Raw genomic sequence first — 27,021 nt, forward strand, 5'->3', positions numbered from 1 at the left:
TTTGCCAAGAATGGAAGGAGAGAACTAGAAGGTGAGACTGGATAGGCTAGGATATTTTTCACTGGAGTGTAGCATGTTGAGCGGTGACATTAGAGAGGTTTAAGATCACAAGGGGTATAGGTAAGTTGATTGGCAGGCATCTTTTTCCTAGAGTGGAGGATTTCAAGACTAGAAGGCATGTTTTTAAGGTGAGAGGAGAATGATTTAAAAAAAAAAAACAGGGACAACATTTTGTTTCTAAAAAAAAAGTGGCGCATGCATACCAGAGGAAGTGGTGAATGCAGGTATAGTTACAACATTTAAAAGACATTTGGATAATTACATGAGTAGGAAATATTTGGAGGCATATGGGCCAAGTACAGGGGGGTGAGGCTAGTTCAGTGTAGGATCATGAATGGCATGGACCGTTTGGAGCAAACAGCCTGGTTCCATTCAGCATGACGCGAGGTTCAAGAAAGGTCAAAGTTTAAAAGATTGATCTGATCGGCATTCTTGATCTTATTAAATATGTGTATACATTGGAGGTTGTCAGTATAAGCCAATTTATTTGAAACAGATTTAAAGCATGTCAGAGCTATATAGGACATGGAGGGAAGTATTAGAAGCATCTTTCTGATTGCAGTGCACAAATCTGACTCAAATTTTAATGAACTGTTTTATCTTGAATTAGTCTCATTATAAATTGACAGTTTACAAATATTAAATTTTCTTTTCATTGTATATATCTGATTGGTTTTTCATTCATTCTTGGTTATAGCTAAATACTTTTATTCATGTTGCAGTGTAGTGGTTATGTGACAGAATAAGCAACTAGACTAATAATAAAATTTAAATTTCATCACAGTCAGAATTTTAATTCAGTCAAGCTTCAGTTAAGCTTTCTAATGTCCTTAGAGGATAGAAATTTGCCATCCAGATCTGGTCTACATACAGCTCCAGTGGCATATCAATGTGGTTGACCTAGCAGGTCAAGAAGTTGCATTAAATCTCTACCCCAGCAGTTTTGGAACTTAGCCTGTTGCTACCTTCTCCAGGCAACTAACTGAACAATAAATGTCGGTTTTGCTAGCAATATCCACATGCCCAGAAAGGAGTTTATTTTAAAAATTGCCAGGTGTGAATATTTTTATGTCACTTGACTGTACTACTGGAATACTGTGTACATTGCATTGTAGGAAGGAATGTGAACACACTGGGAGATTGCAAAAGTGGTCTGTGACAGTAGTACCAGGGATGAAAAATTGAAGTAGTTGGGACTAAGAGAAGATCCAAGAGGTTTTCAAAATTATGAGGGGTCTGGGTAGAGAAGACAGGAAGAAATTATTACTGCCTATAAAAGAATAAAGAACCAGAGTGCAGATTTGAAGTGATTTACAAATGGAGGAAATATAACCTGAGGGGAAAAAGGCTTTTCACACTGGAGTAGTCAGGGTATGAAAATGTACTAATTGACTATAGCTTGGAGGAGGTAGGTTCAATTGAGGCATTCAAAAGGGCATTAAGGATTATATGAATAGAAAGAGTGCTCAAGAGCATGGGAAAGAAGGAGATTGACAGCATGTAATGATACTCATTTGAAGGGTTGATGCTAATATGGGCTGAATGGCTTCTTATTCTTCAACACTTCTGACTCTTGATAAGTCAGATCCAAGCATGAAACCTAGTTTGATAGATTGCATGTTGCCCTTTTTTGTTTAATTAGTCAACATTATATGTACGTTTCAATGGCCAACTGCAAAGACCAAAACAAATAAGCAATACACATCTATAAATATTAGTTAGGAATATCTTAATACAAACAAACATTGAACAAAGTCCCACCCTGTTTCCCAACACTGTTAGAGACTCAAATCAGAAATTATACTCCTCTTTCTATTTCTACTTAACTGACTCCCTTCCAGGGTCTCGACAGTTCAAAAAAAAAATTACAACCTCAGTCCAACGAGATGACCTTTAGACAAGTCTAATGGTCTAATTTTTTTCCAATTCTAGCAACCTGAAGATTTCTATCCCAAACTCTGCTAGCATGCAAGATACTCAAACTAGAATAAAAAAGCTGCTGCAGCAGAGACAGATTTCCTCCAAATAGAATGGAACATTGCTCGGAGAGAAACTAATGCTTGCTTCTGAATAAAATCTCAGTCCTCAACCAAAACTCTGGCATTTTCTCAACTGAACTGAAAACAAAAGAGGAACATGTTGATTTAAGGTCTGACTATATTGATACTAAGGCTGCAACGTGACTGCTGCAGTGTAATTGCACTAATCTTAAAAGGAACACAATGGACAAAAATCTGCAAGGCGGTGCTCTAGATAAAATTAAATATGAATTTGATATTGTTATAGCTAAATTTATAACAAACGCACCATATGGACTAGTAGCTTGAAAGTCAAGAAGTTGTTAGAAATACAGTTCTTGTTCCGTCAGCTGTGTAAAGGCTGAAGAATAGAGCTAGATGTGCAAGATCAAAAATCCAAGGAGTTTACCAAGAGACAGGGCGTCAACTGAGTCTTGAGGAGGCAAGTGCGGTCTATCCAAATTTGATCACGTGATAGAAGGGACCGAGCAGGTTTTAGGAAGCTGTGCCACAAAATAATGCTCGAATGAAATAAGCTGATCAACTATTTGGTGATAGGAATGAGAAAGTGGATCAATTCCTCAGTTCTGCATCTCAGAACGCCCAGGTAAACTTGCACACGTGAGTACAAATAACAACAAATCAAGTTTCCTTTTGTACCAAATACACACATTCTGTTCAAAGTATATTTGGGAGCAAACCAGGATACCCAGGAGCAAACTTCTGAACATAAGGGGATACTAACTAACAGAACACATTATGTTAGTAGGTTACAAAAGGGCTGCAATAAATTTTATTCAAGGCAGAAATGCTGTCATTAATGACTCATTTACACTCAATTGCAATGATTCTAAAATCAGCTGTGCTAACTGCATTTTTATATACATTAAAAACAACTGATTGTTGGGTTTTGCTGCAGCATAGGTTTATGCTAAGCTCAAGCCCCACTACATTGAATTTCCTCTGAGGAGAGGGACTTAGTACATCAAAGTGCATAATATCAATAACCCTTCAAAACCATATCTATTACACGCGATTTGGACATAATTTTGGTTTCATTATTATATGGAGTAGCCAGACTACTCAAAAACATTCTTAAGCAGGCAGCCTCAGACCATAACATTGCAATTTGTTTCGGTAAGTGTACAGTGAAAATTACCTAGAGTAAGATAGCTAGATTGACTACTAGATTTTACAAACAAAACTTTATTCACAAATTACACAATGAAACACAAAGAACAGAAAAGAAGAACTCAGTCTATCCAACTAGACTTAATTATGCTGTTCTGAATATATACAACATGATATAAATCCCATGATATATGCAGAATCCCAAATGAGTAAACAGTTCACACCATGTACTTTCACCTAATTGGACTACACCTGTGAGCTTCCCACAAATTTGCAGCGACTCAAAGGCAAAAGACCCAGTGTTGACATTTTACTGTTTGGACCCAGAGGCGGCAGCCTCTGACTGGTGAGCTAGGACACAGAACCTGCAATATGAAGACAACCAAAACTTTTGTTTGGTCTCAGACGTCTGCATTGAACACTTCTCCCACCTTCATTTTCTGAATCATATTTCACATACAAGACTCCTAGACAAATTTGTATCAAACACTTCTTACCAGTGAAGCTTTTTGCAGGACTCTCCACTCTGAAGAACCCTGCATCAAACACAATAACATCTTTTTGATTTTCTTGACTATTGGAGCCTGTCATTTCCCGCTTCAGTTTGGCTTTCATAGATGCCTTTAAAGCAGCAAGACTGCTTTTTGGGGCAGCCAGGGTTTTGTTGGCTTTAATTGCAATAACTTCTGTGGGTTTTGCGATGGCAACCTTTTTCTAGATAAAGAAATGTAAAAGGTTACCAAATTTTGACATAGCACGTCAAATCTACAACCGATAAACGTTGAAAAGCTATTCTAAATAGGGATTAAAAAGAAAGCAAAATCATAAGGATTTGCACATTTATTACAAATACAACAAGCTTCGAGAGTCACATTTAATCGTCACTTCAATGTTTCACTGATGGACTCTTCCCAACTCAGTTTAATTTTTCAAAGACTCATGCACAATCCTGATCAGAGACTATGTCATGCTTTCATAGTAACCTGAAATAGGATTAAAGAGTGATTTGCAGGAAAGTGTATAGTCTTTCTACAATATAAAATCTATATACTTTGAATACATTGATGTATGAAAGAAATTTTAAGTAGAATATAGAACTGGTTTCTAAAAGGAAAAGAACAAAGTTACACTTCATCAGATCAGTCACTGAAGCAAATTGGCCCAATGATCAGGACATTGACTTTAGGCAGATAAATGAACAAATGAACTGTAAACAGCTTGCATTAGCATTACTATCTTTTGCCCATGTCTACTTACTTTTTCCCAGAAAAAACTGGATGATTTAAAAAGACTGCAGGATAAACACCAAAAGGCAAGGCGACGAGAGAGTATGACCAATTCCTAAATCTTTTTGCCCCCTACCTTGACCATTTTCTTGGGCACTGACAGCAACTCATTTGGCTCCTCCCACTTATTTTCTTGAAGCTTTTTCAGATATTCAAATTTTTTGTTCACATCTTCAACCTGGAAGACAAGTAACAAAGTTAAGAACCGACACATCAGGACGAGGAAAAGATAAAAACGCAGATTTTCTCTCACACACTTTTCTATGATTGTGAGGAAAAAAGAAACTAACATTTCTATTTGAAACGGGGAAAGTTAACGTTGGAATATTGTTTTTCAACTGTGTCTCTCCAATAGTTGCAAGGAATTCTTTTTGATTATTTTCTCTCAAAATGCTGTTGGCTTTGAACTAATTTTTGCCAATTTGTTAGCTGATACGATTGTTGCAGCCAGATGACTGAAGATTTTAAATTTTAAATCTCTGTATAGCAGCCTGTTTGATAATCCCCTTAATCAAGTTGACAAACTTCTCCCTTTACTGCAACCTCACAGTAATTTCAAGTCGTTGCTTCCAATTTTTTTCCTAGCCAACCTCAAATGTTAGCCTCATTGCCTGCTACTATTCACTATTTCAGAAAATTCCAGGTCAATCCCTAATCTGTGCAGAGATATTTCAGTGGTGGTAGGAAATGGGAAGCCTTCATAGGTGGCATTTCTGATAGCTATCAAGTGCATTAACGATCAGAGAAGTTTGCCACCCCGCCTCTCCCCCCCCCCCCCCCAAGTTAATTTCTTGATGTGCATGGTTCAGATAATAACAGAATGAGAACTCTGAATGTTTGTCAAACGGTTAAAGAAAAACGTGTAATCTGTGGTGGTGGGCGGGGGGAGAAAACAAAAAAAAAATCAGCACTGCTCAAAAAAAAAATCTTTCAGAAATACCTGGAAGTAGATCATGTCCCAGAATCCTTCTAGATCTGTGCAAGTTACTTCCTTTTCACTAGTCTTGAATTCACAGTTGTCGACAAGCCCATTAAACTGTTTGAATCGCTCAGCCATGAGAAGACGTGCTTGCCCAACAGTTGTGCGAACTAAGTCCTTAACTAAATGTAAGTAAAATTTGGAAGAATACTTTGTAATGTTAGTTTTTGTTGGAAAGATTGCTTAAAAAGGCAAGCTTGTAAAGAACAAAAATTTGTTGGCTGGTGCGATCACACAAGATCTAGCAAATTTGATCAAAGTTATTCAACAGAGCAAAAGATTCATAGAGAACTAAATAAATTTCAGGTCATTATCCCATTTAATTTGATTTGGATGCACAGATGAAAAGCGAGCAAATTAAAGCAGAATCAGACAAATTTCTACTTGCATAATAATTCAGGAGAACCTATTGTAGTAGATAGTGGTCAATCAAGTCAGCATTCAACTCAGAGAACCCAGCTAAATATAGTCAATAGGTAACAAACAAATGTTCCATATCTAGAGCTTTTCCTGACACAAAGTGTTGCTAAAGCTGTCCATACTGAACTAACTTTGAAGCAAACAAAGAAAAGGAGGCAAAAAGATGAATTGAGGAAGAGGAGAAGGCTTTCGTGAGAAGATGGAGCATGTTTCTGAAGATTTTAGTCAAAAAAATACAAAACCCAATCACAAAATTAATTTTCATACTTGTATTCATAATTCATGAAAATCAGCTAGGACTGACCATTAGGTGCAGATTAACTAATAAAATCTAATTATGCTAATTCCTAAAATATTTAAATTTAACTGGTATTCTAATACAAGTTGTGACAGCAGAAACAAAAGTGCATCACTACATGTCAAATCACAGCACTTGTTGCTCAGCTCATGTTCTGACTGGAAATATACAACTCATGGCGGAATTCTGATTACAAACTCTGGCAATAGTGCTGTCACCTGGAATGTTCTTTTAATGAATTCCTATCAGACATTTTAGCCCTTTATGGATTAGCTCAAACTTCATTTCAATTACCATTCAGTACCATGTCACAGTGCCATCCAGTGGAGGTAAAAAAAAGAGAGGGAAAAATATTCATGACTGCAAAGTCAAGTGTACAGCAAAGAGGACAAATGCTGAATTCTAATGGCTATCAATTAAACTGATGTCTGGGATAAAAAGATTGTCCTGAGAGGAGACATTAAAGGAATCAGTCATAAAACTTTCCAGCATTTAGAAAGAGGGAGGGATGATCTCACCAAAGAAGCAAAACTTGGTTGTGTTACTGATTAGGGAGAATACCACAGCTCTCCTGAGAGAGGCCACCATGGACAGGTCATCCAGCAAGGCCACATAGTTACAGCTCAGGTACAGATAGATACAGAAGGATCCAATCACTTTTACGGGGCTGTATGTCAGGCCTCCCAACAGCCAGCAGGAGATAGAGGAACACACATGTGGGCAAATTGAAAAATATGAAGAAATAGGGTTGCTGTAGTGGGTGATTTTATCTTCCTGTATATGAACTAAGCAGAATTAGGCCATTTGGCCCTTTCAGCCCGTTCCACCATTCGATCATGGCTGATATGCTTCATACTCCCATTTTCGTGCCTTCAACATGCAGGTAGACTGGGAGAATCAGGATGGTATTGGACCTCAAGAAAGAGAGAGACTTTGTGGAGTGCCTCCGAGATGGATTCTTAGAACAGCTGGTGCTGGAGCCTATCAGGGAGAAGGCAATTCTGGATTGGTATTGTGCAACGAACCAGAATTGATCAGGGACCTTGAAGTGAAGCAGCCATTGGGAAGTAGTAACCATAGTACAATAAGCTTCAATCTGCAATTTGAGAGGGAGAGGGTACAATCAGAAGTGACAATATTTCTGTTGAATAAAGGGAACTATGGCGTTGTGAGGGAGGAGCTGGCCAAAGTTCAATGGTGCAATACCTTAGCATGGATGATAGTGGAGAAACAATGGCGGATATTTCTGTGAATAATGCAGAAGATGCAGGATCAGTTCATTCCAAAAAGGAAAAAAGATCCTAGGAGGCAGCATGGGATGCTGTGGCTGACGAGGGAAGTTAAGTTAAAAGAGAAAAAGTATAACATAGCAAAGATAGTGGGAAAATGAAGGACTGGGAAGCTTTTAAAGAACAACAGAGGATTACTAAGAAGGAAATACGCAGAAAAAAAGTGAGGTATGAAGGTAAACTGGCCAAAAATATAAAAGGACCATAGTACTGCACTTAAGGGAATTTATATTTGTCAGGATTGGTGTTGGAGAGACTGTTAGGTCTGAAGGTTGATAAGTCCCGTGGCCTGATGGTACTGAAGGAGGTGGCTCGAGAAATCATGGATGCGTTGGTGATTATTTTCCAGAATTCGATAGATTCGGGATCAGTTCCTGCAGATTGGAGGGTGGTTAATGTTGTACCACTTTTTAAAAAAGATGGGAGATAGAAAGCAGGAAATTATAGACCAGTTAGTCTGTCCTCAGTGGTGGGAAAGATGCTGGAGTCTATTATAAAAGGATGAAATTATGACACATTTGGATAGTAGTAACAGGATAGGTCAAAGTCAGCATGGATTTATGAAGGGGAAATCATGCTTGACTAATCTTCTGGAATTTTTTGAGGATGTAACTCTGAAGATGGACCAGGGAGATCCAGTAGATGAAGTGTACGTGGACTTTCAGAAAGCTTTTGATAATGTCCCACGTAGGATGTTAGTGAACAAAATTAGGGCACATGGTATTGGGGGCAAAGTACTAACTTGGATTGAAAGTTGGTTGGCTGATAGGAAACAAAGAAGTGATAAATGGCTCCATTTCGGAATAGCAGGCAGTGACCAGTGGGGTACCACAGGGATCAGTGCTGGGGCCGCAGCTTTTTACAGTATATGTTAACGATATAGAAGATGGTATTAGTAACAACATTAGCAAATTTGCTGATGATACTAAGCTGGGTGGGCAGGGTGAAATGTGAGGATGTTAGGAGATTACAGGGTGACCTGGACAGGTTAGGTGAGTGGTCAGATACATGGCAGATGCAGTTTAATGTGGATAAATATATAGTTATCCACATTGGTGGCAAGAACAGGAAGGCAGATTACTACCTAAATGGAATCAATTTAGGTAAAGGGGCAGTACAAAGAGATCTGGGTGTTCTTGTACACCAGTCAATGAAGGTACAGCAGGCAGTGAAGGTGGCTAATAGCATGCTGGCCTTCATAACAAGAGGGATTGAGTATAGAGTGAAGAGGTTCTTCTGCAGCTGTATAGGGCCCTGGTGAGACCACACTTGGAGTACTGTGTGCAGTTCTGGTCTCCAAATTTGAGGAAAGACATTCTGGCTATTTAGGGACTGCAGCGTAGGTTCATGGGGTCAATTCCTGGAATGGCGGGACTACATTACGCTGAAAGACTGGAGCAACTGGGCTTGTATACCCTTGAGTTTAGAAGACAGAGGGGATCTGATTGAGACATAATATTATTAAAGGATTGGACACTCTGGAGGCAGGAAACAGGTTTCCGCTGATGGGTCAGTGCCGAACCAGAGGATGCAGCTTAAAAATACAGGGTAGACCATTTAGGACAGAGATGAGGAGAAACGTCTTCACCCAGAGAGTGGTGGCTGTGGGGAATGCTCTGCCCCAGAGGGCAGTGGAGGCCCAGTCTCAGGATTCATTTAAGAAAGAGTTGGATAGAGCTCTCAAGGATAGTGGAATCAAGGGTTATGGAGATAAGGCAGGAACAGGATACTGATTAAGGATGATCAACCATGATCATATTGAGTGGTGGTGCAGGCTCGAAGGGCAGAATGGCCTACTCCAGCACCTATTGTCTATTCTCCCCATAACCAATTAAATATCTTTCTAACTTCTCCTTAAATTTACTCACTGACCCAGCATCCACCGCTCTTTGTGAGAAGTAATTTCTCCTCAACTGTTTTAAATTTTCCATCTCTTATCCTAAGACTATGACCTCTCATTCTAGAATGGCCCACAAGAGGAAGCATCCACACTACATCTATATAATCTATACCTTTTATCATCTTGAATACCTCATTCTGATCTTCCCCTCATACTTTTAAAATATTGACTGGGACTCCCTTAGTGCTAGGAGCTTGAATTGGTTGGGGAGGGGTGAATTTGTTAGGTGCATTCAGAAGGGTTTCTTGAAGCAATATGTTGATGGTCCAACTAGGAAACTGGCCACATCAGACCAGAATTGCACATAATATTCCAACAGTGGCTCAACCAGTGTCCTGAACAGCCACAACATGACCTCCCAACACCTGTACTCAATACTCTGACCAATTAAGGAAAGCATTACAAATGCCTTCTTCACTATCCTATCTACCTGTGACTCCACTTTCCAGGAGGTATGAACCTGCACTCCAAGGTCTCTTTGTTCAGCAATACTCCTTTGGACCTTACCATTAAGTGTATAAGTCCTGCTAAGATTTGCTTTCTCATAATGCAGCACCTTGCATTTATCCAAATTAAACTCCATCTGCTGCTTCTCAGCCCATTGGCCCATCTGGTCAAGATCCTGTTGTAATCTGGGGTAACCCTCTTCGCTGTCCACTACACCTCCAATTTTGGGGTCATCTGCAAACTTCCAACTGTACCTCCTATGCTTGTATCCAAATTATTTACATAAATGACAAAAAGTAGAGGACCCAGTACAGATCCTTGTGGCACTCCACTGGTCACAGGCCTCCAGTCTGAAAAAAAACCCATCCACCACCACCCTGACTTCTACCTTTGAGCCAATTCTGTATCCAAATGGATAGTTCTCTCTGTATTCTGAAAGATCTAACCTTGCTAATCAGTCTCCCATGGTGAACCTTGTTGAACACCTTATTGAAGTCCATATAGTCACATCTACCACTCTGCCCTCAATACTCTTTGTTACTTCCTCAAAAAACTCAATCAAGTTTGTGAGACATGATTTCCCACACACAAGGTCATGTTGACTATCCCGAATCAGTCCTTGCCTTTCCAAATACACGTATATCCTGTCCCTCAGGATTCTCTCCAACAACTTGCCCACCACCGACGTCAGGCTCACTGGTCGATAGTTCCCCGGTTTGTCCTGACCACCCTTCTTAAACAGTGGCACTACGTTAATAAACCTCTAGTCCTCCAGCACCTCACCTCTTACTATCGATGATACAAATATCTCAGCAAGAGGCCCAGAATTCACTTCTCTACCTTCTCACAGAGTTCTAGGGTGCACTTGATCAGGTCCTGGGGATTTATCCACCTTTATCCGTTTCAAGACATCCAGCACTTCCTCCACTGTAATATGGACATTTTACAAGGTGTCACCATCTATTTCCCTACAGTCTATATCTTCCATATTCTTTTCCACAGTAAATACTGATGCAAAATACTCATTTAGTATCTCCCCTATTTTCTGAGTCTCCACACAAAGGCCACCTTGCTGATCTGTGAGAGGCCCTATTCTCTTCCTAGTTACCCTTTTGTCCTTAATGTATTTGTAAAAACTCTTTGGATTCTCCTTAATTCTATTTGCCAAAGCTATCTCATGTCCCCCTTCTACCCTCCTGATTTCCCACTTAAGTATACTCCTACTTCCTTTATACTCTTCTCAGGATTCACTTGGTCTATACCTTACATATGCTTCCTTCTTTTTCTTAACCAAACCCTCAATTTCTTTAGTCATTCAGCATTTGCTATACCTACCAGCCTTTCCTTTCACCTTAACAGGAATATACTTTCTCTGGATTCTTGTTATCTCATTTCTTCCCATTTTCCAGCTGTCCCTTTACCTGCGAACATCTGCCCCCAATCAGCTTTCGAAAATTCCTGTCTATACCGTCAAAATGTGCCTTTGTCCAATTTAGAACTTCAACTTTTAGATCTGGTCTATCCTTTTCCATCATTATTTTAAATTTAATAGAATTATGGTCGCTGGCCCCAAAGTGCTCCCCCACTGACACCTCAGTCACCAGTCCTGCCTTATTTCCCAAGAGTAGGTCAAGTTTTGCACCTTCTCTAGTAGGTATATCCACATACTGAATCAGAAAATTGTCTTGTACACACTTAAATCCCTCTCTATCTAAACCCTTAACGCTATGGCAGTCCCAGTCTATGTTTGGAAAGTTAAAATCTCCTACCATAATCACCCTATTATTCTTACAGATAGCGGAGATCTCCTTACAAATTTGTTTCTCAGTTTCCCGCTGACTATTTGGGGGGGGGGGGTGGGGGTCTATAATATAATCTCAATAAGGTTATCATCCCTTTCTTATTTCTCCATTCCAGCCAAATAACTTCCCTGGATATATTTCCAGGAATATCCTCCCTCAGCATAGCTGTAATGCTATCCCTTACCAAAAATGCCACTCCCCCTCCTCTCTTGCCTCCCTTTCTATCCTTCCTGTAGCACTTGTATCCTGGAACATTAAGCTGCCAGTCCTGCCCATCCCTGAGCCATGTTTCTGTAATTGCTATGATATCCCAGTCCTATGTTACTAACCATGCCCTGAGTTCATTTGCTTCCCAGTTAGGCCCCTTGAATTGAAATAAACACAGTATAATTTATTAGTCCTACCTTGTCCCTGCCTGCCCCTCCTCCCTACCTTTTATCTTAGCCTGCTGGACACACTTTCCTCATTCCTGATGAAGGGCTTATGCCCGAAACGTCGAATTTCCTGTTCCTTGGATGCTGCCTGACCTGCTGCGCTTTTCCAGCAACACATTTTCTGCCCTGACTGTTTGACTAGCTTCTGTTCTCAACTGTACCAATCTCAGATTGATCTCTTTCCTCACTATTTCCCTGGGTTCCACCCCCACCTTACTAGTTTAAATCCTCCCGAGCAGCTCTAGCAAACTTCCCTGCCAATATATTAGTTCCCTTCCAATTTAGGTGCAGTCAGTCCTTCTTGTACAGGTCACTTCTACCCCAAAAGAGATTCCAATGATCCAAAAATGTGAATCCTTCTCCCATACACCAACTCCTCATCTATACATTCATCTGCTCTATCCTCCTATTCCTGCCCTCACTAGCTCGTAGTACCGGGAGTAATCTGGATATTACTGCACTCAAGGACCTCCTTTTCAAATTTCTGCCTGACTCCCTGTAATCTCCCTTCAGAATCTCAACCTTTTTCCTTCCTATGTCATTGGTTTCAATGTGGACAATGACCTCTTGCTGGCCCCTCTCCTGTGAGAACATTCTGCACCCTCTCCGAGACACCTGGCACCAGGGAAGTAACACACCATTCTGTTTTTTCGCTATTGGCCACAGAAATATCGGTCTCTACCTCGGACTAGAGAATCCCCTTAACACAACTGATCTCTTGGAACCCGACGTATCCCTCATTGCATTAGAGCCAGTCTCAATGCCAAAAACGTGGCTGTTCAAGCTATGTTCCCCTGAGAACCCATCAGCGCCTACATTCTCCAAAACAGCATACCTGTTTGACGTGGGTATATCCACAAAAGACTTCTGCACTAGTTGCCTACCTCTCTTACCTTTCCTGGAGTTACCCCATCTGTTCTCCTGTCCTCTCGTACCTCACTTGTGAGCTTAATGTATGTACAAAAGGAGAAGAACATGGAGGATAGGGAGCCTAGAAAGGGGTACTTTGATATTCCAGGACATGTTGATATCAAGTTGGTGGCATTTTTGTTCTGAAAAGCATTAAAAGGTAGATACAGCCACAGGACCTGATGGAATCTGTCCCAGAATACCGAGGGGGAAATTTTTACATCCTCTTTAGGTCACAGGTGAGGTACTAGAGGACAGGAGAACAGCCAATGCTGTTTCTTTAATAAGGGTATCAGGGATAATCTATGAAATGATAAGCTGTTGAACCTTAGGTGTGGGGTAGGGAATTTATTGAAGAAGCTTCTTAGAATTTATTCACATTTGGAAAAAAAAATACAGACTTATCAGAAACAGGCAGCATGGCTTTGTACAGGGGACGTCATGACTGCCAAACTTGACTGCGTATTTTGAGGAAATGACAAAGATATTGAGGAGGGCAAAGCATGGACATCACCCGCATCAAGTTTAGCAAGGTCCTTGACAAGGTCCCTCATGGCAGGCAGATACAGAACTGGCTTAGTCACAGAAGACAGTAGCAATGGAAGGATGCTTTTCTGACTTGAGATCTGTGACCAGTGGTGTTCTGCTAAGATTTTTTAAAATAAATACGGACAAGGAGAACGTAGGTTGTCTGTATATGAAAAATGTAGGATTAATAATTTTGTTGCGTGACACAAAGGTTGGGGGAGCTGTGGATAGTGATTAGGATTGCCAGCAGAACAAGAAATAGATTGGCTGAAGAAATGGTAAATGGAACTTAATCCAGAAAAATGAGAGGTGATGCATTTTGGAAGATCTAATGCAGGTAGGGAAGTATACAGTAAAGGGCAAATGAAATATAGAACATTAAAGCACAGTATAGGCCCTTTGGCACTATGTTACACCAGCCTATGAAACCAATCTAAAGCTTATTTAACCTACGCTATTCCATTACCATCCATGTGCTTATCCAATGACCATTTAAATGCCCTTAATGTTGGCGAGTCCATTATTGTTGCAGCCAGGTATCCCACGCTCTCACTGCTCAGTAAAGAACCTACCTCTGATAGCTGTCTGACAGAACCCGTAGAAGCATTAACACAGAAAACTTTAGGCATACAGGTCCGCATTTTTCCAAAAGTGGCAATGCAAGTGAATAGCGTGGTCAAGAAGGCGCATAGCATACCTTCATCAGTTAGGGCATTGAGTATAAAAATTGGCAAGTCATGTTGCAGCAATATGGAACTTTACTAAGGCCACATTTGGAAAATTGCATATAGTTCCAGTTGTCACATTACCAGAAGGATGAGGCGACTTTGGAAGAGGGTCTAGAAAAGGTTTACCAGGATGTTGCCTGGTTTAGAGGAAAATAAATATCAGAGGAGATTGGAGAATTGCTTTCACTTGAAAATGAGATAGAGGTTTACAAAATTATGTGAGCCACGGATGGAATGTATAGTTAGAGCCTTTTGTCTAGGTGACATAGGTTTAAGGTAAGGGGAGAAGTTGAAAGATGATAGGCAAGACTTTCTTTAGATAAAACTGAGAATGTTAAGTGCCTAGAATGCACTACTTGAGGTCGTGGTAGAAGCAGGTACAATAACATTTAAGACGCATCTTAACAAATACATAAATAGGTTGGGAAGAGGGGATATGGACCTTGTAGAGGCAAAATGTTTTTTTTGAGATGTTATAATGTTGGTGCAGGTTGTTGGGCTGAAGGGCCTGTACCTGTGCTGTACTGTTCTTTATTCTTAGAGCCCAATAGGGTAAATGCAGGAAGCATTTCTTCCATTTGCAGATCAATACCAGGGAAGAGAGAGTCACAGAATAAGAGATCAGCCATTTAGAACCAGTGATGAGGAATTTATTCAGAGGGGGCAGAGAATCTTTAGAGTTTACTCTAGAGTTTAGAGGCAGCTCTCATTAAGTCTACCCAATATAGACTTCTAGATATTAAAAGTTGCAATGTAATTGGAGATGATATAGGAAAATAGCACCGGGGTAGAAAATCAGCCAGAGTTGAATGATTGAGTGGATTTTATGGACTGAATACCCAACCTTATTTCTACTACATGTGCACATTCCTGAATGGACCATGTTGCAAGCAGTTCGATTTTTTGCACATGAAGTCAGATTTCATGAACCAATACACTTCCTTTACTTTGCTTCTATCTGAACTGTAAATCCAGTTTTAAATTGAACTTTTTATTAACTGGCACCGATGGGGCCAGGAGTGTTCTGGTTGATCAAATATTTGGTTGCTTGAGAGGTACACAATGTAAAAAAACACACTAAGTAATAGAAACATAATGCAGGGGGTGTACATATCATTATACCTCATTTATGGCATAAACAACTTAAACAACAATGCAACTTTGCCTTAAATAAAACATACTGGCAGAGAACCCTCTCATTCACACCCTCAACTGCCCACTTGGACACTGTGATAGTACTGTAAACTTCTGATATTTCAGGATACAGGAATCTCTCTTATCCGGCATTCGAATATCCAAATTGTGTGTTATCCAGCAAGATCGCAAGGTCCCAAAGCTTGGCTAAACTGTGTTATCTGGCATTTGATTAACCATACAAAATACTCCTCACCCTCGTCCTTCGGATAACCGAGGTTCCTTTGTATATCATTTTGCAGAGCTATTATGAATACCAGTTCATAACGTGCCAACTAAAACAGTTTGCGGTCTTTAATTTCTAATCAGAAGTAAGTCAAGCGCGATCCAAATATTTAAATGAGCCTTTCTGCTTGCAAAATATAAAAGCGTGCATGGTGGTATGTACAGATGGGAAGTGTTAGAATACAATCAACAGTTCTAATGTGCTTAAAGTCAGTAACTTATTTTTAATAAATATACTGCTTCAAAGGACTTTGAGAGATCTGTAATATGGCAAACATAAAAAAAAGGCTAATGAAGTTTTAAACTGCTATTTTGGTATTGTGGAGTGAAATTGAAATAGCAGTCAGATTTTAGAAAAGGATCCAAAGTAGGCTAGTATTCAAATTGCTTTGATAATGGGATTCATTAGTATAGTTTAACCCTACCGTGATCTGGAACCTCTGCAGAATTAGCCCAGATTTCCCACTGCTGGCAAAGTACCGACAAACTCTCAGTCTCTGATTTAACAATTCCTCTGCAAAAGAACACATTCAAATTATCAGCAACCAACCCACTTTTCCCAGATAATTATGCTTCAGCATGGTACCCATGCTAATTTGGTGACTGAAATTGTGATAGACAGTAATAATATTTACATTTTCCAGTCTGAAAAGCCCTTTACTGGTTTCGATACTAGATTTTCATGCTCAAATTTCTCAATCAGGACTTGAGCTCTCAAACTTCAGAATCCTATAGTCTCAACACTGAAACAGACCCTTCCACCCAACTTGTCGATACTGATCAAATACCCAAACTAAGCTAGTCCCACTTGACTATGCTTGGCCTATATCCCTCCAAACCTTTTCTATTCATGCACTTGAACAAATCCTTTAAATGTAACAACTTTACCTGCATCTACTAATTCATTCCACATACAAACTTCTGTGTGAAAATATTGCCCCTCAGGTAACTTTTAAGTCTTCACCCTCTCACCTAAAGCCTATGCCACTAGTTTTGAACTCCCTCACTCCAGGGAAAAGACCCTTTCTATTCACTTTATCTATGCCCTTCATGATTTTATAAAAGGTCACCCCTCAACCTCCTCTGCTGCAGGGGAAAACGTCCTAGCCTATCCAGCCTCTCCTTACAAGTCAAGCTCTCTAGTCCCAATAATATCCTTGTAAATCATTTCTGAACCAAATCCAACTCAATGACATCCTTCCTATAGTAGGTGCATTAGTCAAGAGTGCTATCCAAACATTAAAGCTAGATATTTTTAAACCAACTTGTCCAGATATGTTGTGACATACCTTTAGGTGAGATGGGACTTGTATCTTGGGATGAGAACCAAGAAAAGGTACAGACAATCCCAATATACCACAACAACCCCAAAAAGTAAGGCCTGTTTACACAAAAGGCATTTATAATTATCGGTGGGTAGAAAATCAGTTGTGGCCAATTTACTGCAGTGGCTTAGACAAGGGCTAAGACAAGCTGCAGCAGCCCTACTGCAATCCAGTTCACATAACTTAGCACTGATTGAACCACAAACCTGTGTCCCAGTTACGTTCAAGCTTTACCAACAGAGTGTACAGCAAATTGCACAACAAAAATCCACATCTCAAGTTACTCACTGTTATTTGCTGAATTTATTATATTTAGATACACACTGGCAGATAAAAGAAAGACTTCTTAAAACATCAAGTCAACTATTTAGATTCAGATAGCATCAAGGAATTTGTATTGTACAGCAATGGTACCAAGGACACAGGGCTGATGACATGCAACAAAAAAAAACCATCAAGTCTTTCACAGCTGAGGCAGCACAGGCTTATTTCCTCTCCTAAATCAATAAATCTGTTAACATTTAAGACTTCTTAAAGTGCATTTGCAACAAGTAATAAAGCAGCAAACTCCATTAATGAATAAATGCTGTTTGAATTTGTTGACCAAAGAGAAAGATCCTTATGTTGAAGCTGATCTGCGACTCTTGCTCTTCCACATCAGTTAATTTGGAAAATAAAAAGCCTGACAGATGGGTGCACACTGAAGAACAGGCTCATTTTTCAAATCACAACCCTTCAACTGCCTTACAGTAAAATGCAAACCCAAATGATATTTATAGATCATTCCCCAAAATCTGGGGGATGGACCTCTGCAAAATTAAATCCAGTCAAATCATCCAAATTCCTAACTTTTACGATGAATGTAGGCACCTATGGAAAGGCCAGTGTTTATTTCTTATTCCTATTTGAATTTGAGAAGTCAGTGGACATCTGCCTTTATACTGTCTCTGCTTGGTTCAAAAAATACTTAGGATGCTCGCTCGACCTGCACACTGACATCTCCTAAAAGGCATTTACACTTTTTGTTGCCATGGAAAGACTGCCAACATCCCTGTAACACTCTCTAACTTCTATCAGGTAGAAGATACAATAGCATCAACAGCTTCAAGAAAATCTTCCATGCTGTTATCATACTGCTGAACGGATCTAATTTCAAATCTAATATTGACCTTGCTTTAGTGCACCTCCCATACAGTCGATGCTTTGTATGCCTTGCTGAGAACCTTATGATCTGTATGTCGTTGTCCCTATGATCACCCTGTACTTCTCGCAAAACAAATTCTGCACTGTACTTGGATACATGCGACAACAATAAATCAAATCAAAGGGCATACAGTCACCATCTTTCAAAATGGATTTATCAAGTTAGGTAAATCTCACCTCGTCTGTACTTCAACAGAAAAGAGGATTATTACTACATGCTAACGTATCTATTTTGTGGCTGACCTGAAATAAGCAACATTGTGTTGTGGTCCACTGACATCAGTTGTACAGCTTGCTAAAGAATCTTGTGGTTTGTGAGACGCAGACACCTCTTCAATCACTATTTTAAAAAAAATTCATAATTATTCAAATGTTGAACAGAAAACACGCTGGGTTGTCTTTTTTTGACATTCCCCAAAGACAATTTAAATGTCAAAAAAACCCATAAAAAGGCAAGAACAATTTTAAGAGATGGCAGCAGTCTTAAAAGGAAATCAATAATTCAACTGAATCGAAAGACAAAATGCTAGCAGTTAACAAAGAAAAAACAGATTTTTGTAAATTTCTGGTAATAAAACTCAAATTTGAGAGCAACATCTCATTTTGGTTACTAATATGCTAACAGGACTTGGTCTTGAGGCTTTACAGGACATATAACAGGAGCACAAGGATTACAGTGCCACAGTTCTGATTGACAAGTAAATAATTCATTCTGTCACTTACCAGTACTAACAGGGTCATCACTTTTTGCTTCAGGGAGATGTTCAGACTCAAATTTTGTAACAAGCTTACTTCTCCTAGTTCTGGTCACTAAATTTTGTGTTGTGGAGGAATCAATGTTATTTTTCCTGGACAGATGGAGAGAAACAAATTAACAAGTGCTTATTTTTGTAGAATCAGGACACAGTACAAGGAGGAAGAGGAATTTCTACAGCCAGAGGGTTTCTAATCTGTGGCACGCATTGCTGCAGAAGGCTATGGACATCAAGTCATTGAGTATATTTGACAGAGATAGATAACTTCTTGATTAGTAAGGGAATCAAAGATCATGTGGAGAAAGGGGAACGGGCTTGAGAAAAATACCTGCTATGACTGAATGACAGAGCAGACTCAATGGCCTAATTTTCCTCTTATTCCTGATGGTATTAAGCATGGATAACTAGTGAACTGCATGCCAGACCATATGGGAATGCCAATGGTGCTCATTAACTATGCAGAATTTAATTCAGATGTTAGAACAGGGGTTCCCAAAGCAGGCATCAGGACCCAACTGGGCTAACAAGCTCCAAGGTAGCAATGGCCACCAGGAAGTTCTAACTGAATCGAATAACTATGCTCCTGCTCTAATAGGCAGGTCCCACTTCCCCCCACTTTTGTAAGTGCTCATCAGCCTCCCGCACTCACTCTCAATGACAATTTTCAAGCATATTGAGAATGTTTATGCAGGAACAGTAGCTGGGTTTAGAGTAGGGAACAAAAAACATTGATCAGAGAAATGACAAAATGGTAAAGCTGGTATTAGAATAATCCATAGACTTTAGCATGTGAAACCAAAAAAAATACAAACAAAGAGATAGCAAAAATAATTGCTCAGCTTTTTGTCACATTTAACAAGTTTATCCATATTATTTCTGAAGACAGTAAAAATCTTGTAAAATCCCTGAATCAATATTAACTCATTCTCTCCTTTCCACCATCAGTTCTATTAGAGATGACAAGTGCATGCTTGCTTGCAGAACTGTATGCCTTCTCCAGTACTTCTGTCAAAATGACCATCATTTAAAGTCCAGTCTTGATGGGAGTCATCAGGCTATTTGAAAAAGGGTGCTGCATCAGCTGCTTTCGGCTTATTTCCCCAAACACATGCAGTTCCAGTAGATCAGGAACTAGCGAAAGCACAGCCAAATTTTCTACCTCCCAAATGGTCAGAGGCCAAATAATTCCAATTGTTGACTCAGCTGCAGTTAATTAACTCTACACAGATAAGTGAATCCTGGCCTTTTATTAACCTAATTAAACTTAAAGAAAAGTAGTAACTATAGTATACTTTGCCTGACTGCTAACAGTTATTCTAGTACAACACCCACTTGGGAAAGTTGGGAAGCCAAATAAGATCAGGTTAGTAACAATTGTGAAGTTTGGCACAGGTGTGCTGAATGGATTTGCTAAGCGTTATACAAGTATCACTGGCATTCAGTAGCACGAGTGGAGAAAAAAATAGGGGAAACTAAGTAGATGCACATAAAACTCTTCTGATTAGGAAGTTGTTTAACTTACGACATGTGTTCGACAGGACTCCAGGAACAACTTGCAAAGAAATTATTTACACTTCGGGGGCTGAGTGGGGGAAATTTCAATTCGGCCAATCCAGCCACGGGAGCAAAGACATAGTTTTCAGGTGCAAAAGAGATTCTTTTGCCCACACGCCCAGTTCCCATTACTGGAGGTATTTGGAGCCCAGTGTCAGTGTCATTCTCAGTTGGTTGAATTGGCTCCTTGCAACTTGGTGGTTGATCTTTCTCAGTCACTTCCATATCTTGTTCTTCACAGGGGATAGATGCTGGTTCATCATGAACAATCTGAAAGACAGTTTGAAGCACTTAATTTCAGTTTTAAATAGCTTTCGGCTACTATAGCTTAGGTACAAAATTATATTGATACATTTTAGTCAGTCATCCTATGCACGTCAGAAAACTGCCATCATATTAAGTAGTCAATAGAGTTTTATTCTGGAGCTGACTAAACTTAGCATTCCATCAACTGGAAGACAGGTCTATATGTAGCTCTAAGTCCAACTTGGTTGCATATCCTTAGTCAGTGAAATTCTTGGAGATAGATATAAATATTGATGTCGTGGGTGATTACTCATAGTCCTTCACTGCCTCAACCTCTCTTCCAGAGAAGAGAGAACAGTGCATCTTTATGAAGTCTGCCTTTTTGATCCATCAAATTCCATTACTTTATAAGTGACACCACCATACCAGCTTGAAGCTCTGATATTCTCACCAGCTTTGTAAACCTTTGATTTGGTTACTTCTCCCAATATTTCCTGTGGCTTTGTCATTGAAATTCGTACACATAGTTTTACATAATTAAAGTTGGCGGTCCTCAATGTAACCCAGTACCCAGAGTTTGGAACTCAAATTTAGAGAAATGTGTGCAAACTGCTAACTGCTTTAACCCTTCCGCGATTATGGTCAAAACTCTATTTGCTTCCCAAATTGCTTTGAGGCGCTCGCATAGTGCCCTTTTGCACAAGTATATCAGAAATCCTCTTTTTGGGTTGGGAAAAGAATGGCAGGCATATCATGTTCACAGATTTCTTGTTTAGCAAATGGAGATTTTAAAATGCTCTTGTGAAATAGAGAAAAACCTTAATTGTAGCAAATAAACTCTATTTAAAAATGAGCAAGCATAACAAAATTCAAACAGTTTGATGCAGAAGTAGAGACTTGTATGCAACAGAAATAGTCCCCACCTGCTTGCAGTCAGATCTCTCTCCAGGTTTTTCCATCTTTTTGGTTTTGTTGATAGCTGCTTGAGACTTAGCAACTAAAGAAAAACAATTAGTCAATATTCCTTCTCAGAAAATGATTGAGAATTTTAAGCTTTGACACGATTATGGTTGACAAAAAAGGTATCACTTAGTTTCAGTAAGTGTTGAGATTTTGACATCACTGCTTTAATATCAATTAGATGAATAAACATTAGTCACTTTATTCTCCAGCTGTGACCTAAACACAAGTATGACTGGGTTATAAAGGTTGCCCTGTCAGTGTCCAATTAAACTAGATACTTTCTTCCTACAGCAGAGCTGAAGCCAGTTAGCACCATAATTTTGTGCAATAACAAAATGGCTTTGAAAGTGTCAATTGTAATTTCTGAAGAGATCCTTTAAATCCTGGTTCTAGTCCTCAGGTCTTGGAGCAGAAACAAGGGGCCAAAATTGTCAATGCCTGCACCTAATTAGTCTATGAATTTAGAAAATTCTTCCCATGACCAAGTGATCATAAAACTTCAACACATTGCGGTGAAGATCACAAAACAGCAAAACTAAAGCCCAAAGATATGTTTCCTCAATTGACAGAAGTTTTATTTTAAAAGTAGAATTCATTGTACAGAGAACTTTCATGCGTCGTCTCCCGAAAGATTTGGTTTAGGTGGGGTGAGGGAGGCACTTAACAGGAAAGCAAACATAGTAGCTAAATCTCAGACAGAATTCTCTGCCCTTCCATCAATACTAGGTAGTTTAAAAAGCACGAGGTATCAGGAAAGAAAAGCAGCAGGCCCATTCGTTTGTAATATTGACTATCAATGCCTTTCACCGACTGTTAAACAACTTCTGATTCAATTATCCCAATGCAGCTTGAATATTAAGTAAGGAACCAAAATATTGCCCAGCCACAGAACTGAAAAGGGTCACTTGCTGAAGCAACTCAAATCGAGCAGGACAAAAAAAAAGGCAAAATTGACCTATTTCTATTTCAGCTAACAACACTTGCAACTCTGCAGGTTATTCAATTGCAGAACAGATCCAAGTATAGGATAGCTTAATCTGGAATCCATTGGCAATGCTGGAACAGTACTAGAACGCTTGAGTAGATCTTTGTCTCCAGCTTGGGCTTCATCCATACATTATAATCAAAATACAGGTTCCAGATCGTGGATTTCCAGTACAATGGTTTAAACCAATCAGCTAAACCACTGCTCACTTAAAGACTTACCCTGCAAAGGTTTAACAACTTTTGGAGCAGTTTTTGGTTCAAGCCGACCCCTGGTCTGTAGTGGTTTGACAGGTGCTGCTTTGACATCTAGAATCCATTTTTGGAGAATGACAGGATTAGCTATTGAAACAACTTAGCAACAGTAAATTCACACATTTTGATTAAATAAAAAGTCCATAAGCTACACTCTAGAAAGTAAAGTTGTTGTGGTTCTGTTCGCCGAGCTGGAAGTTTTTGTTGCAAATGTTTCGTCCCCTGGCTAGGCGACATCATCAGTGCTTTGGAGCCTCCTGCGAAGCGCTTCTTTGATGTTTCTTCTGGTATTTATAGTGGCGACCACTATAAATACCGGAAGAAACATCAAAGAAGCGCTTCGCAGGAGGCTCCAAAGCACTGATGATGTCGCCTAGCTAGGGGACGAAATGTTTGCAACAAAAACTTCCAGCTCGGTGAACAGAACCACAACAACGAGCACCCGAGCTACAAATCTTCGCACAAACCTTGAAGAAAGTGAAGTATTTTCATTGAAGGACTTGCTAGCATTAAAATTCATCACAAAAAAAAGTTGCACATAATGCGGGAATGGAAGTTGATTGGCAATATGGGCAGTAAAGTAAAAAGACGAACTTGAGTAACATTAATTCGTATCTGTCAAACCAAATTAGGTCACACTACATTACAACGTAAAATATTTATACCAATGTTGCAATTCCAAGTTTTCTTAAAGGCTGAGAGTTAAAAGTTCCAAATCAATGCAACATTAAAGTTCGATGAAGGACTTTCAAAAAAGCTTTTAAGAGTTCTGCTGTATTATTTATAAAACAGTACCACGCCAGATTTCAGGCACATAAATATACTAGCCAGTTATAAATCTGCAGTTAGCTATTAATGGACATCAGCCGTATAAATAGAAGACATCACAATTGGAGACCTCAGTTACATTTAGTGCACTTCAGCTCTTCATTGTTTCACAAGATACTGTTCACTTGTTGTGTGTGTGTGTGTGTGTGTGTGTGTGTGTGTGTGTGTGTGTGTGTGTGTGTGTGTGTGTGTGTGTGGAGAGAGCTGCTTGATCCCACAATCTGATTGTCAACCTAGTCCATAATTTTAAGCTCTTGGCCTCTCATTCAAACACCTTAATCTTTGGAGCCACAGAATGCAACACCATAGAAAGAGGCCACTCAACCCATTGCACCTATCTAGCTTTTTGAAAGACAGCCTACTAATCACAACCCTCATTCATTCCTTATGGTCCTACACATTTTTCCAATTTCAAACTAGACATCTCAAACTTGGTTAAGTTTTTGTTTCAGGGCAAACAATTCTAGTTTTTTTTCCCATACAGATGCCACTCATTCTGGTAAATTAAAAAAAAAAATCGCTGTTGCACCCTCAAGGGCCTTGAGGTGTGGTATTCAAACAAAAATTTTCAATGGAGCTTTTCTGGCTTATTCTTAAGTGTTCGGTTTTTGAATTTGTAATTAAATAACAGGCTCATTTTCTGCAACTTAGGACTTCAGTCAAACTTGAGGCCAAATCACACCACTTTTGACCTTCCCCACCCCAAAGTAACAAACTTGCTCATTTATTGTCTTGGTTCCTTTTAGTATAACCATAGTCACTCACTGAAGTTTTTAGATTTTTACTAAAACTCTTACTTACTACAGTCCTTCCAGTAGTTATTGCACACCTAAAATTTTTCAGGGTATGTGGGTGTTACTGGCTCACCAGCATTTGTTGTCCATCTCTCACTGTCCTTGAGCTGAGTGGCTTGATCAGACATTTTCGAGGGTAGTTAAGAGTCAACTCTGAGTCTGAAGTTATGTTGGCCAGATCAGCTAAGCTCAGCAGTTTTCCTTTCCCAAAGGACATTAATGAACCAGATGGGATTTCATAACAACTAATAAATTAATAGTAATCAAATATATTGGATTTTTAAAAATTCCAGATTTCTTTTAGTGAGATGTTTGAATTTAATATCTGCCATGGTGGCTCGTCTCCAGAACTTGTGTTTCTACACTACCAGGCTAGTGACATTACCATTTGCAAAACTTCCTGATGTCAAGTGTTATTTTAAAAACCCAATATCATTTGAGAGGTTAGAGTTTGAATTATTGTTATTGAATTTATGTCTTTGTGAATAAGCATTTAATGATTAACTTGCCAATATTCTGCAGACATGGCTTTTTGGAACCAGTATTAGCGTGTTTCTAGAGTGCTAATGAGAATTTGTTTACATTAAGAGACTTTGACAGAGTAAGCATTGAAGATCATTAACCTGCATTCAATTGTAATGGTCAGGGATTGACTTTTTATTACTTAGTGAAAACATCCATAGGAAAATGCTTGGCATGCTTGTCGATGTTCTGGTGAAAGTTGATGCACCAAACAGTTTCTTAATGGCGGTGGTTGGGAAGGGGGTAAGGGTGGGTGGGAGAGAGAATAGTTAGTTCAGAACTGTTAGGAATTAGCTTATTTCAGTGCAAGCCTTTTTAAATGAGAAAAGGTTCAAAATCAGAATACTAAAGGATTGTTCAAAGCTGATAGAATCTTAGTTCAGTTGTGTGAATACCCGAGGATGAAGCTATCAAGATCAGCAATCAAAAGCAACAATCAAGTTAAACAGAGATGTGACAGCGAAGACATTTTACTTGGTGTATAAGTACCGTAAAGCTATGCTGTTGATGGCATATTGATATTTTTACATCTTTCGAATTTCTATATTTAAATAGCTTTTTGGTATGGAATAACCTGTTTAAAACCAGATGCACACCATTGCCTGCTTGTAATTCAATCGAAATACTGAGTTTTGTTTAGATTCCAGCCTGTGATCTGACTTGTCAATTAACATCAGCTGGGATCATTATAATATAATGCGTCATGCACAACCGAACCGATATCTTGTAATAGCAAGATCTCTGATTTTGATCAATGCTATACAGTCCAATATCCTATCCTCACTCAAATGGAGCTAGACATCAACTTGAAACCCTAAAGGGACCGATCCACTATAACTGTGCAATTGCTCATCTGCTCTGCTGAATTAACCCCTTTTCCAAAAACCATCTAAATATTTCTGTCACTTCTGTTTATAATGAATCCCACACGTTTTACTTATTCAGACATTTAGCCACCGAGAGTTACACCTCAAATTCCAATTTCCTTGGAACATATACTGCTTCTACCCGAACTGCCTCTTCTGTATCTAACTACAATATTCAGATTTGTTTGTCCACAATGACAAACCTTAGTATATTGCTGAAATTAGAGAAAGTATATTATTTCCCTACTGATATGCTTATACACTTTCTCAACTTTTACAGAAAACTTGTAAACAGTAGTTCTACACTCTGGCTTCCAGCTTAATTGATTCCCACTATCCACTGCTGCAGAATCAAATGGTATCAGAAAGCTTTTAATTAATCCTTAATAGGTTTCACTACTTTGGCATGTAAAAAGTATTTGTTGAGGCTCTGCAAGGATAGCCCCTTCAATTTCTCCCCAAGGAGCAGCACAAGCAAATCAGTTTTGACTGTCAGTCACCATTTAAGTGCAAGTACTTTGCATGATCAATGTAACCTTTTCCTATTTGCAGAGGATCAAAGATTGGGTAGCAATGTGGAGCGAGTTTCTTTTCTTCCCCACAATAGCTACATTCAAGTTTATCAATTTCATCCAAGTTTGAACAATTTTAAAAAAGTCAATACTGTTAGCTTAAGTTACACTAAAGGATAAATTTCGTTTTCAGGGCTTTTTGCCAAGCACTTGAAGGAAAAGATCACCAATAGCAAAAAAGGATCAGATTCACCAGAATTCTAACTTTTATTTTACATAATTTAAACAAAAACATCAGACATGCAATAAAGCTATTTTATGAGTATCCAAATGAATTTCTGCATGGCTGATCACTTCTCTCATTACTGTCAGCATCTAAATTGCCATCACCAGGGCTTTATTTATTGAAAGGCTATGGTATCAAAGGCTCATCAAACTAACCACTAGCCTCACAATTCATGATGTTCCCACTTATAAATTGCTTAATGCTTGATACACGTATTTTGAACAATTCAATACAACCATGATCCAACACATTCAAGTGTTAGCTTGATGCAATAGCATTC

General features: G+C 39.1%; 1 protein-coding gene across 2 annotated transcripts in view; it reads right to left on the reverse strand.

Annotated features, from left to right (window-relative positions):
• dlgap5 (discs, large (Drosophila) homolog-associated protein 5) overlaps positions 1–27,021 on the reverse strand; it is a 45,427-nt gene that overhangs the window by 11,645 nt on the left and 6,761 nt on the right. For both annotated transcript variants that reach the window (XM_060849301.1, XM_060849302.1), the window contains exons 5-13: positions 22,901–22,987; positions 21,655–21,728; positions 20,454–20,755; positions 18,900–19,024; positions 18,420–18,516; positions 16,074–16,162; positions 5,436–5,596; positions 4,572–4,673; positions 3,707–3,923 (exon numbers count right to left, since the gene is read on the reverse strand). In XM_060849301.1, coding sequence (XP_060705284.1) covers positions 3,707–3,923; positions 4,572–4,673; positions 5,436–5,596; positions 16,074–16,162; positions 18,420–18,516; positions 18,900–19,024; positions 20,454–20,755; positions 21,655–21,728; positions 22,901–22,987 — 1,254 coding nt within the window. The remainder of the gene's footprint in view (positions 1–3,706; positions 3,924–4,571; positions 4,674–5,435; positions 5,597–16,073; positions 16,163–18,419; positions 18,517–18,899; positions 19,025–20,453; positions 20,756–21,654; positions 21,729–22,900; positions 22,988–27,021) is intronic.

Source organism: Hemiscyllium ocellatum, chromosome 33, assembly GCF_020745735.1.
Source record: "Hemiscyllium ocellatum isolate sHemOce1 chromosome 33, sHemOce1.pat.X.cur, whole genome shotgun sequence".
In the NCBI taxonomy this organism is placed as follows: Eukaryota; Metazoa; Chordata; class Chondrichthyes; order Orectolobiformes; family Hemiscylliidae; genus Hemiscyllium; species Hemiscyllium ocellatum.